The sequence below is a fragment of the Fonsecaea nubica genome (genome assembly GCF_001646965.1).
Source record: "Fonsecaea nubica strain CBS 269.64 chromosome Unknown Scaff3, whole genome shotgun sequence".
Classification (NCBI taxonomy): Eukaryota; Fungi; Ascomycota; class Eurotiomycetes; order Chaetothyriales; family Herpotrichiellaceae; genus Fonsecaea; species Fonsecaea nubica.
In genome coordinates this window covers 296,652-309,794 of record NW_019173676.1, presented here as the reverse complement: position 1 = coordinate 309,794, position 13,143 = coordinate 296,652, and the positions used below count along the sequence as shown (strand labels likewise).

General features: G+C 52.8%; 3 protein-coding genes across 3 annotated transcripts; 1 reads left to right on the top strand and 2 right to left on the bottom strand.

The window, feature by feature from the left end:
• Nucleotides 1-953: 953 nt before the first annotated feature.
• AYO20_00786 (hypothetical protein) lies at nt 954-1,886 on the top strand (the record flags this gene model as incomplete). The annotated part of the gene is made up of 1 exon (XM_022639095.1): nt 954-1,886. The coding sequence occupies one exon, from the start codon at nt 954-956 to the stop codon at nt 1,884-1,886; it is 933 nt and encodes a 310-aa protein (XP_022504886.1).
• Nucleotides 1,887-2,891: 1,005 nt separating this feature from the next.
• Nucleotides 2,892-7,363, bottom strand: AYO20_00785 (hypothetical protein; the record flags this gene model as incomplete). The annotated part of the gene is made up of 3 exons (XM_022639094.1): nt 2,892-2,988; nt 3,041-3,057; nt 3,128-7,363. 3 exons carry the CDS (start codon nt 7,361-7,363, stop codon nt 2,892-2,894), a joined length of 4,350 nt encoding a protein of 1,449 aa, XP_022504885.1.
• Nucleotides 7,364-8,158: 795 nt separating this feature from the next.
• On the bottom strand, nt 8,159-12,782 carry AYO20_00784 (hypothetical protein; the record flags this gene model as incomplete). Its single annotated transcript, XM_022639093.1, has 4 exons — nt 8,159-11,669; nt 11,722-12,007; nt 12,064-12,451; nt 12,516-12,782. The coding sequence occupies 4 exons, from the start codon at nt 12,780-12,782 to the stop codon at nt 8,159-8,161; spliced, it is 4,452 nt and encodes a 1,483-aa protein (XP_022504884.1).
• Between the last annotated feature and the right edge of the window lie 361 nt (nt 12,783-13,143).

Below are 13,143 nucleotides of genomic sequence, written 5' to 3'. Positions count from 1 at the left end.
AGTCCCCTAGATGGTGTAGACCGTGTAGATGGTGTCCAAGGAAAACTCATCATTTTTGTCCTTTGCTCAGTAGCCGTGCGTGGCTGGCTGCCTGTAGGGGCAACCCTTTTTGTGCCTTGTCCTTTCACCTCGTACAGGTATGTTCTTTCTAGAAGCACGTGACGGTTCTTCTAACAGATACCGATGTGCCGAGGAGGACGAGCTTCGGTGAGGTGTTACTGCGAGGGGAAATTCTCCGGTTGGACAAGGCTGATGGCGGAATTAGGTCGTGGCGTGGCATTGCTCGCAACACTGGTCGACTAGCGGGATTGGGGTGGATCGATGACTGCGCACAGCCTAGCGATTCGCCTTCTTGGTCTTAAGGTCAGGGCATTATCGATGCCTCAGGCTGCCTTGTCATTGGTTGCACCTGTGCTCGTCAGGCTGTGTAACAAGCATGTCTCAATGTGGACTTCAGGCAATGGTGTAATCAATCTTTGTATCATGAGCCGCTCGTCCCCCTCCCTCAGCCCCCGTCGAGATCTGCCAGGGCAGAATCTCTCTGTCTGCCAGAGATGTAAGGAAAAGGACAAAGGAAGTATAAAGGAAAGAACGATGGAGGGAAAAGTAAGAGACACACAAGAGTTAAATATCGGATCAGTTTGATTCCTGAGGCGTGAATCTCACTACTGACTATTAGTTCCACGTGGCTTTCCAAACGCGTAACTGTGTCAGTGTCACTGCCTCCTCACATGAGCACAAGACAAAGTGACCTCTCTACTATGGATGCCCCCATCCTTCTCTCTCACGACTCTTTTCCCAACTCTCTCCACAAGATGGACAATATTTTTCGCCGCTTCAGTTCCAGAAAGTCGTTCAAGAACAACTCCTCATCGACCATGTTTTCAAGACAACCACCACCCCCCTCGCCATCTGACCAACCGTCTCAACCATCTCAACCATCTCAATTCACCATGGCCTGGGCAAGAAACAATCAGGATCCCAACAACCCCTTTGCTATCACGACTCCCACGCGTCGTCCACAACCACCACAAGCACCCGAGCCACCTCCACCTTATTCCCCTAATTCCTCAATCCCCAAGAGCAACAACAACAACAACAACAGCGACACCGTCGGCCCCCCCTATCCCACTAATGACCTGCACAATCCCGCTCAAGTCGAGAATGACTCGCCCTACGCCTTCCTACGCTCCTTTGACACCATCTTCCTGATCGACGACTCTGGCTCCATGGCTGGCCGCTCGTGGCGAGAGACGGCTGCTGCACTCGCTGCCATCGCGCCCATCTGTACGGCACACGATCCGGACGGCATCGATGTCTACTTCCTGAACCATCGCAACCCGCACACCCCCGCGGGCAGTCCAGGTGGGTACACAAACATCACCACCACTGCGGCGGTGCAGAACCTCTTCCAAAATGTGCGACCGTTTGGGGGCACGCCCACGGGTACGCGCCTCAACACGATCCTCAAACCGTATCTCTCAGAACTAGCCGATTCGCTCGACCGCCAGGCCCGCCTCGCGCGCAACGGGACCACGGTGCCAGTGGTGAAACCACTCAATATCATTGTCATCACCGACGGCGTGCCCTCGGACGACGTCGAGAGCGTGATCGTTAATGCCGCTCGCAAACTCGACGCCCTGTCCGCTGAGCCTTGGCAGGTTGGCATTCAGTTCTTCCAGGTCGGCCGCGAACCTGAAGCTCGGGACATGCTCCGCGAACTGGACGATGCGCTAAGCGGCGAATACCACATCCGCGACATGGTTGACACGGTACCCTGGAACGGCAAGGGCGGTGGCGAGGGCCGAGAAGGTCTCACCGCGCAGGGTCTGCTAAAGGTGTGTCTAGGCAGCGTAGTCAGACGGTGGGATCGGCGGAGTATTTGATTAGGGAGTGGGGGGAGGAACAAAAAATAGAAAGGCGTTCCTGACATCAAATCCCATTGTGTACTACTGTACTTGGGGAGGACCTTTGCAACCCAGATGCCGGCGTGCATGTATTTGTATTAGCTATTACTATCCTGGCTACTGCATGCGGCTCAACGCACAGTTTTGGCGCCGAACCACCGATAGCATGCCAATCATAGTCATCATCACTATCACTATTATCACCACTATTCCTACAAGTACTATTTACTATTATTGTTGACTTTGGCGTTTATAGTGAGGACCAGGAATCCCTCTCAAATCGAGTCTCCTCTTCCATAGGTCAGTACTGTCTGTGCATACAAGTAACATGGCTCAATGCGTCCGAGGTATACATGATTACCGAATCCACACACGTATACTTCTATATCTATATCTATATATAAACCCAGAATATGCGTCGGGCCGATGGGATACAGCTCCCCCTCCAGTCGTGCGTTAATTGTCCCAGTGAGTAGTGAGTAGTCAATAGTTTAGGTCGGGCTGAAATGGGCAGGCAGGCCAAAATTACCCTCAAACGAGAATTCAACCTGAAAGTTCGACCGAGCAAGCGGAGTGGATGGATGACTCTTGGGCCTACAAACATGCATAGAGGTAGAGGACGAAAGGAAGACCAGAACCGTGGTAATATTATTATGCGTCGCGTCCCGGGTTAGAGGAATACAAGTACATGTGTTGACTGACGCCCGCTACAAGCACTAACTAACTACCCACTTGCCATGTACTACTGTCCATCTCGAGCCCATGCCTTTGACCCGTTGACCAAGGAGAATCCAGACGCCCTTGATGTTGCCTCTACATTCATTCCCATTCCGGATCATGCGGCATCCGGGGAAGAAACAATACTAAGATGATTTTTGTCGCGCTCGTCGTCTGGTATGACGATCTCCACCAGAACTGATTTCAATAAAGATGATATGGAGCGTCCACGTGTTTGTGCGCAGATCATACCCTCACCACCCAGCTTTAACTGAGAAAGGCCTGGATGCCGTCGCGGCGGAAAGAGACAATGTCCTCATAACCCGGTACATCGGCCTTTCCCCCGACCAAGACACACTGCAGTCTTCAATCCTCCATCATCAATGCCGCTCCGCTCAGTAAGTTACCAAACTCACGTGTCCATCTCCCAGCGCTGCGCATGCCAGTAACATGCGGTGTGGATGGTATGCTGTTGCTACTATCGGAGCCTGATGCCCCCTCACTGCAAGACTGCCGCCGACAACGTGCGCCATCCGACTGCTGGAGGGCTCAAAGGTACCCAGTGTATCGCCATTGGTATTAAATGACTTCACTTCATGTTTGTCGGTGCCCACCGCGAAGACCGGAGCATGTTCGTGGACCGAGAGGCTGCGGAGCAGGGCCATTGGGCCTCCTGCCAGGGATGCCGTGGAGCTGGTGCTTCCAATATTACTTGTGCCATCTTTGCCATATTCGGGCTTCAATGGCGAAGGTGTCGACGATGTAGCGTTCATCGTCAATACAGCCTTGTCATTCCGCAGATCCCACAACTTCACCTCACCATTCCTGCTTCCAGAAATGAGTTCACGGACGCCACCACGTTGCATGTGAATGTTCGTTATCCACTGTCTGTGTTCGCGCCAGAGTTTGACCATGGCAGTCCGAGGGTTGAGGCGCTGGTCAAATACGCGGATTACACCATCTCCGAAACCCGCAATGAAAATCTGCCCTGCCACCTGATCACTAGTCAGGCTGGTCACACAGCTAGAACTGCGTGCTGGAATGTCGCCAACACAAAGCTCTGTCGCGGCATTCCATACTTTGATGACCTTGACGTCCCCAGCCACGAGAGCCTTGCCTTGGCCCTGTTGCCAGTCAAAGACCAATCCGGCATTCTTGTTGCTGGGGATCAGCTCCGTCAAGGCCCTGAACGCAGTAATCACCTTGACGTCTGCTGAACTCTGATAGTTTCGATACACTTTGAGAACACCGTCGGAACTACCCACCATCAACAGAGGCTGATCGTCCTCGTTTAAGAATTTGGCATCGTTGATCCTGCTTCCAGTAGGATTTCCATTGCTGAACCGACTCAGTTGCTCATTGTTCTGGAAATCCCATATTGTGACGGTGTCCTTGTCATCGGTAACGGCAAGGTGGCTATCGAACTGATGGAACGTCAGCTTCATTGGCTGGCTCTGGTTGTTGAGAAACCCTTCGTAGCGGGTCCATTTGGAGCTTCCCGCCACGGCTTTCAATGGCTGATTGTCAGCAATGATCTTTTCGTTGCGGTTCCGCCGCCAGAGTCTTGAGTTGTAGTCCGCTGATCCCGGCTCATCTGGGTCATTGGGTCTCATCTGTGGTTCGCGGAAATATTCGGTTGACCAATCTAGCAAAGTGCTTGGAAGAGGGAAAATCGCGCGCGTTTTCGGTTCGGGAGGAACGAAGCCTGCGGAAGTAGGCAGAACGGCAGAGTGATACGATCCTGGGGTGCTTCTCGCGTCGGAAGTTTCTGGTGGGCGGCTCCATTCAGGTGGGAGACGACTTCGAGGAGTATTGACTGGTTGCACAAGTTCTCTTGTTTTCGTGGGAGATGTCTGAGGGCTGTTTTGATTGGAAGAGGTCGAAGGATTAGGAGAACCCGTCCCAAATGCGAGGTTGCGCAGGGAGCTGCCAGCCCTCTTCAGACTCAGGGACAAATAGCTCTGCTGTTTCGCCAATGTGGGAGGAGGAGTGCCGGGTTGTTTTTCGACTGTCCTGAGTGAATCGCGGGACGGGACTTTCTGAAGCTGGGACTCTTCCCGTTTCGAGAACCGCAGCAGGTCATCGATGACTGCCATAGCCATCTGACTCATGGGCGAGTTGATCAATGTCTCGTGCACATGGTCGACAATGCTTGAAGCATTCCGGGCAATTTCGGGGTGCGGATCGACCGACAACATCAAGATTTGAACCCAAATCGAGCCATAAATCGTGTTTGCAGAGACTGGCATCCACTTGAGAGAGTCACCAGCTTCGCCACTAGTCGACTGGGACTGCTTGTACGGGTGTCTATCCCTTTCTTCCACGAGCTGCTCGTAAGCAACCACGATAAACTTGTTTTCGTAGCGCTTCACAAAATGAGACAGGAAGACAACCAGTTCTTTCCTCACCAACGTGCTGCCATCGGATGTCATAAAGAGGACAGAAGAGGCGATTCCTTCTTCAATCTGGGACACCTGATCGGTCAGATCTGGAATGCCGAGAAAGTTGGTCAGAGCATGGAGCATGGCCGCTCGAACTTCTGGGACGGGATCAAGTGACAATTCACAGAGTCTGGCATGAGCCATGCAACGAATACCCATCCATTTGGCATCGGCATACTCGCACCACAACATGCTGAGACACAAACAGGACCATTGTCGCAGCAAGGGATTTTCAGGCTCTGCCATGTTGAGCAGGCAGGCATTGAAAAGCTCGGGCAACAAGCAGACGGTCTGGCCTGGAGGATATCTCTTGCAAAACGTGGCAACGATGAAGGCACACATGGCTCGATGCTCGCTGGCATTGCCCACAGGAATGTCTGAACGAGGGTTCATGATGGAAATAAAATAGTGAATGCCGTTGTCCTTGAGCAAATCGTTCTGTACCGTGTAGTCGACCGCCATGATTCGAGCCCAGATGAAGACCATGACCGGCTTGAGCTCTAGCGAGGCTGCTTGGAGAAGCTTCACTACATAAGGGAAGATTCCAATGCTCAAAGCTAGATGAACTGCCCACGGTCCAAGGTCCAAGAATTTGCTGAGGAGAATCAGGGCACGTAGTCGATGCACTTGACTAAGAAGGACTTGCAGAACGATGGGCAACTGGTCCGGGGCTCGATCTTTGGTGGGTCCAGAGCTGAGATAGACCTCGAAGGCTGTAAGCTGCTCCGAAAAGAAGGTCGAGTGTTGGTATTCATAGACTCGTTTCCCTTCCTCGGCTTCACGGAGCATAGGGAGCTGTGCCAACACCATCTCCATGGCCAAGTCCCAACTTTGCCACAGAGGATGTCGATGTGTTTCGGGCAGCGCGGGCGATGAGATTGGATGACAATGGTTGGCCCTCATGATTCGCTCGCTCAATAAGAAATTGCGGAACAATGCTGCGACCATAAGATCTTGACGGAAAAGCTTCTTAAACAAATGTCGTGGTAAAATGTTCCAAGCAATCGTGTCCGTTATGGCTGTAAAAATCCAGTTGAGCTCCCCCAGAGGACTCCGTCGGTCCTGCAGCCGTCCGGGTACGGGTATTTTGCCATCTTCGATCGTAGGACCATTGGGAAGTGGATTCTGTAACACAAAGTATCTCAGTGCGATATCTATCGGTGTCGTCAAGCAACACGTGAAAAGATCGGCAGGCAGTTCTGGGTTGGTGGGCAACATTTCGGTCCTCCCACAAGCCGCCAACTGGATGCAATCCCCATAGTTTTGAATAGGTGCATTGGGATCTCGTTTCTTGAGCTCCTCGTTTTCCTTTTCATGCTTCGCCAGAAATGTGTCAAAGTTGTAGACAATGTTTCCAGCATGAGACACGTCGTAGACAAACAGACTGGGCCCTCCTAACCAGGCCTGCAGATCGTAAAGGCCCACAGGTATGTACTGAGTGTAGTTTTTGTTGAAGACCCAGATCTCTCCCGAGGGGGTGGGCAGCGGCACGCCGTGACCGTTGTAGTGAAAAAGAACCCTCTCATCCTTCGCATTCCGACGCAATGAAATGCAAAAGCGTTTTGTCTCGTCAATTGAGGGATCGAGGTATTGCTTGTATCTTGTCCGCAGACTCAGCGATTCGTATTGCTCCTGCAGGCGTTTCCCAATTTGCTCCATCGTCTTGGTCGTGCCCCCACTACTTCCCGTTGGGTCGACCCAGGCTTCGAGCTTCGCCGTTGGGTTCGTCTTGATCACATCAGGAGGATCCACACCAATGTTGAGACAGATGGCTAATGCAGCGGAAACGGTCTTCATACGATCTTTCATGCGCCAATCCACACTGGGGAACTGCTTGGATTCCTCCGACAACGACCCGTTGCTTTCATGCCGCTTTTCCGTGTAATACATGTAAAAGGTCGAGTGTAACAACGACAGGTATTCGTTCGACGTGTACTCATCATCCCAGCCATGCCGAATGTGCGCCAGCTTATCTTCTGCGGGGATCTTTGGAAGTGTCTCTTTGCGCCGGGGACCAAGATCGCTCTTCGTGCGCTGCAGCAAGGCAATTGGTCTTGCTGTCAAGTAGTCTTCCGCTTCTTGAGGTATTATTCTTGGGGTAGAAGGCCCGTTCGGTTGGCCTCGAGCCGGGACACCGAGCGGCGACGGCTGTTTGAAGATGGAGTTTGATGAGAAGCGGCCTCCATCCTCGAGCATGTGATGAGGTGTTGATTGATCCCCCTCTTGAGTTGCAGGCCTGCGCCGGTTCACATCGAGGAGACCCAGTCCCCCGGACGCTGGGACATTGTGAGAAGCCATGGTCTCCGCAATGGGTGTAGCTAGAACAGGTCCGCGCATGGACAACGAACCATGACACTTGGAACCGTCATGTCACTGAGAGAAAGGCTCTCGTGGAGTCGAAGGATAGGTAGGATCAACTGGTTGGTGGGCGAAAACAGCGGTGACTTGAAAGAGATGTGAGCTCACGAGAGCAAACAGACTGGCAGCGTGAGGTTATCCCTCGATGTTTCGCGGCCTGCTTGGTACGGCTAGGAGTTCGCAATTGAATACGAAAAGTATCTTTGCTTGGAACACCCAAATGGTAGAGCAAGCATGGTTGTGACACGCCTGACCAAAAATCCTGCCTGCCGCAGAATGCGGGGAGGCGCACGAGCTCAGCCTTGCGGAACCAGTAAATTTAGGGTCACGTGAATTTATCTCAGCCTTGTAAGACTACCTCGTACACACTGCTACACAGCCTCGTAGACTCGACTGTATAACGCGATATTGCTACGCTTGTCGATATTGGCTGCATGTAGGTATTTGACGTCCATTCATTTAACTTGAAACACATCCTGCCAAACCCAACCAACCACATCCATCTCTGATCCAGTTAGTCCACAATTCTGTGCTCAACGACCTGGCAATTAAAACTACATTGAGCTCCTAACCAGTAGACAGCTCCATGAAACTTGTTTCATCACTGTCATCCGCATATTGGGCTCCCAGAAGACACGACAACTCCAATAAGAATGTAAAAACAGAGGTCGAGGTTGTTCACACACGCCTCGGACCTTTTCGTTAATGTCACAATGAATTTGAAGTAGGATTTCATCAAGCAACAGCCGACGTCTCTCGTGTTCCACTTTCTTCCTCTTCAAGCCTCCGTCTCCAGCTAGCGAGATTATCGCTCAGTTCCGTCCCATGACTCTCTGTCGTAGGTGTCCTTTCCGAGTCAAAAGTTGTACTGAGCCGATAGTTGTTCCTACTCGTGCTCTCCCATTGTGATCGTAGCGTTTCCAGTTCAGAGGCCAGGTTGTCCAGAGCGATGGACCCTCGTTCGTCTCGAGACAAAGCGTCATCATGGACCGACATATCCGTCAGTGTGGAGGTGCTTTCCTCTCGGTTGTGCCCCAGTCCAGGGATCCCATGGGGCAGAGGTTGTAATTGTGACTGCCGTCGATAGTTTCCTACAGACTGACCAACTTGATCAAGGAGCATTGTCACTCGGCTTTCCGCCTCTTCCGCTTGTTTTTCAAGCATGGAGTTTTCTGACTTGAGTTGTTCTAGCTCTTTGCCCAGTCTTTGTGCGGTTTGTGTAAGCTCCTCGTAGCTGGCTTTCTGCTGGTCCCTTTCTGTCTGAACCTTTGTGAGGTCTGACTTCAACGACGTCATGTTCGACTCTAGTTGAGCAATCTGCTTGCTTGTCTGCGTCTTCATCTCCTCGATTGAAGCTTGAAGTTGCTTTCGTTCCTCGTCCCAGGTCGAGGTGTCCGGTGCTGTTCCAGAAGCCGCACTCGTGCTTCGAGCAGTTTCCAGCTCGCCAGTCAATTGGGCATTTTGGGATTTGTATTTGGTGAGCTCCTCCTTCATTTTCTTCAGCATCTTCTCAGTGCCCTTGACGTAATGGACGGCAGATTGATAATCGTTTTCAAGCTGCTCCAACTTCTCCTTGTAGGTGCTGTCAGCCTCTTGCATACGAGCCTCGAATTGACTCTTAGTCTCCTCGTGGGCTTTGATGCTGGCTTGTAATTGTTGATCAAGTTCTCGGAGACGAGCTTGCTCGGGCGTGCCAAATCGAGAGCTTGGAGAATGATCAAATATAGGCGACCGTCTCACGTCAGAGACATTTATGCCGCGCTCGCCCAGCAGATCCTTGAGGGCACTGTGCTGAACAGCAAGAGCACTGGCATCTCGTTGAGACATTTCAAGGTTCGATCGCAACTCACGGATCTCTGCCTGATAGTTTTGTGCATCCCGCAAAGTGGCCTGTAGTTGCCTCCGGATCTGGAGAGCCTCGCGGCTCGACTGTTCTTGGTACGCTTCCAGTCCAGCAATCCGTTCCTCTGCATTACGTAGCTTCTGCGCTGCCTTATCTGCTGCTTCCTGGTTGCGCTTGGCCAAATTCGAGGCTTGTTCGGCTGATTCACGAAGAGCGGCTATTTTCTGGTCGGCGACAGTGTCTTGTTTAGAGCCTGTGTCGACAGATGACAGTTTGGCTAGGCCGACAAGCAGCGCCTCACGATGAGTGGCAGCTTCTCTGGCGTGAGTTTCGGCCAACTCTTCAGCGTCATGTAGGCGTTTCGAGACAGTTTCCAGTTCCGTGGTTCTATCTTCGTGTTCGGCTCGCAGTTGAGACAGTTTTTTCTCGGCAACTTCTCTTTGCACACGCTCTTCCTCAATCTGGCGCTCGTAAAGGCTCACCTTGCTCGTGGATGCTGTGACGGCGGCCTCTAGGGCAGCCATCGAAGAAGTGTGATTTGTTAGTCGCGACGATGTGTCCTCATGCGTCTTGACCAAAGTCTCATGATCGACCCGCAGAGTCCGCAACTCTTCTTCTACCTCAGCCCTGCGGCCTGCCTCTGCTCGAGCTAGGCTTTGGGCTTCGTAAAGTTCTGCGCGAAGTCCCTCGAGTTCTGCCGGGTTTCGATTCTTGCTCAGCTCATCATAGCGGAGTTGGAGAGCATCCACAGATTCTTCCGCCACTTCTCGAGCTTTCCGTTCGGACGCAAGGTCGTTGTTCAAAGAATCAAGCTTGGCCTTCAGCTCAGACTGTGCAGCGAGTGCCAAAGCAAGGCGGCGTGTAAGGTCAGTAAAACGTTCTTGCTCATCAGGCTCTCGCGACGCATCAGGTTGTGGTGTGCTACGCTGGCTACCACCATGAGCCGCGAGCTTTGCCCTTGCATACGCAGCTTCCGTGACGGCGGCATCACGCTGATGTTCCACCTCGGCGATCCGTCTAGCCATAGATGCAGCTTGTGTCTCCATGGCTTCTTGCATCTTGATGATTTCCGTTCTCATGGCCATGAAGGCTTCCATTAGTGGCCGATCGTCGTCGGTGACCTTACTCACGGCTCGCTCGTCAAACGTGGGACTAGAGGAAGCGCCAGTGTGGTAACCTTGCTTCCGAGCCAGAGCCAACTCTGAAGCATACCAGGCGTTCGTCTTCTTTGCAGTTTCCAACTCTTTCAATAGCGCCTCTTGGTGAGGATTCATCTTGGGAGATTTGGGTTCGTCGCCTGGCATACTTCGTAAACTTCGATTATCACCTTGTACTTCCCCATGATGTCTGCCGGATGAAGAACGTCCCAGGTGCCCGTCTTCGGTACTATCGATGGAACCTTGAGCCCTTTGCGACCGGAGCGATCGTTGTCTAGCAACACCGCTACTCATGAGAGGAGCCGCTTCACCTGCTTCCATAGCCTTCGCCTTTGATTCGGTCCGCTGAGTTGGAGTCCTGCGGCCGAAAGTGCTCGGACTTCCTTCGCGGCTGGGTCTAATGTTCTCTTTTTGAACGTCTCTCACTGCTTGGGGCTGCATCACACCCTCTTGAGGCACACTTCGACCGCCATCCGGGCCGGGTGCAGTGCCTCTTGTGTCGAGCGGAGAACCATTATACCTGGCTTTTGGTCCGTTAGGGGTGTTAGGGGCATTGGGAGGAGAATGCACACCATTCGTTCGCGGCGTTGGCGCCTGCCCCTGAGGTGGAGGTCCAGCGGGCGCCTGTGCCATAGATGCCCGCGGCAGTCGTGACTGTGAGCTACTTTGTCCAGCCGGGTCTGGTCGTTGAACCGGACCGCCTGAGAATTGCTCGCGAGTTGCATTTTGACTCCTTGCTCCTTCCCGTGATGTCGAACGGATGGGCATAGCAGATCGTGCTTCGGTACTTGGTCTTCGAGTTGGGCTGTTCGGTTGCCTCGGATCTATAGGTTGGCTACTCGCCGGCGCATCGTTTGGATAACGAATCTTTGCAGTATCCAGTACATAAACCATACTCAGCTCCGCAGGATCCCGAGGCGCGGAACTAGGCTCTCCAGCAAGGACGATGATTTTGTCGCGGTATGCTGTCATACTGTGGCCGGATCTGGGCGACGGCGACGGGCCCATGTTTTGGAAAGTATACCATCGTTTTGACGAGATGCGGAAGGCTGCTAGATCACCAAGATCTGTGCCTTCTTCGGTCCTACCACCAAAGATATACATCACGTCATTGACCAACGCAGCGGAGTGGCCTTCGCGGGGAGCAGGAATATATCCTATGCAGTCTTGCTGCGTCCAGACATTGGTGACGGGACTGTACGTCCAGACATCGTTGAACCACTGAGTGCCATTGGTGCCTCCAAACCTACGGACGGATTGATTAGACGAGATTCGACTGGTGATCACGGTCCACTTACAGGAATAATTGATCGTTGTAGCTAATAATCGTGTGATTTGTTCTTGCAGCAGGCACTTTCGCATTCGGCCCGACAACGTCGTCGCCCGTGTTTTGTATTAGAAACTCCCACTGATTTGCCGGGTTCTGTAGGGCGTTCAGGTCGAAAGCTATTAGATCATTGAAGAAATAACCCTCAACCTGACCTCCAAAGATGTATATCTTGGAGCCCAGAATATTGAGGGTATGACCATATCGGCCAGAAGGTCGTGGACCCGGAGGTGCGGCCCGAGACCATTGTCGAGAAGCTAGAGGATGGTGAGCAATGTTCACCGGCACAGAAACACAGGACCAATCCACTCACAAGTATTAAGCAGGTACAGAGTGTCGTCAAGCACGTCGTTATCATCCATCTTAGTATCACCGCCAAACACGATGAAAGCGTTGCCAACCAGCAGACTTGCGTGTCCGACGCGGGGCCCAGGTCCCTCCGACACTGTCGCGATGGGATAACAGGACAGACTTCCACCGCCGGACTCGACCATCCACAAGTCGCCCCGAACCATGGAACCGTTGATGAGGCCCCCCATAATATAGATATCACCATCTTTTGAGGCAATTGCGTTCACAGCCGCGCCATAGCGAGGGAAAGGATTAGATTGCGCAGTAGTGAAATTCAATCGTCGCTGCGACCAGGGATAGAGGGCGGCATTGGGAACTTGAGTCGGCTGTGTAGCCGTCGAGGGCCGTGGCTACGCACAACAATAGTCAGCGCTTCCGTTCAGTATCGATGTCAATCGAAGAATTTTGACGTACCCCAGATTCTGACTCTGATCTCTCGCGCCGTGGATAAGCAGGTCCAGCGGCCAAAGTCGAGTTCATGGAACTCAGGGAACCGTTTGGATTCGAACTTGCATTAGGATTAGGAGGAGGCGATTGAGTCGATCTCTCGCCGGTGCTGTCTATGGAACCGTTGGCACCTGACGAAGTCGGGGTGCCGTCAGAGGTATGGATATTTCGACTCGCTGGGGGTAAGCCCGAGGCGGGCGGCGCGTTCTTCCTGCTTTTGAAGAGAAACGCCATTGCTCGTGACTTCGCAACGTTGGGACTCGGGGGCGTCAGGCCAGATGAGACACGGGTGTGTTAGATGCGCAGGACTTGCGCGGACCGAACCATCCACCTCGCTCAAGCACAATCCATCGTCCCGGCATACAACGAGGAGGGCGACCAGAAAGGACAGGAATCGTATTCCAGGACCACAGGTCGCGATGAGTCCGATGGATTATGCAAGGTGGTCGATGCTGTCTCCCAGTTCGATTCTGGCTGCCAAGGGAAGACTTATGCAGGCACCGGGAGCCCCCCAATTAATTCCAACGCGATCAAAGGTGCGGACGCGCTCGTGCAGAAGAGTCGGTGCGGGCTAACAATTGCCAATCGGAGGCAA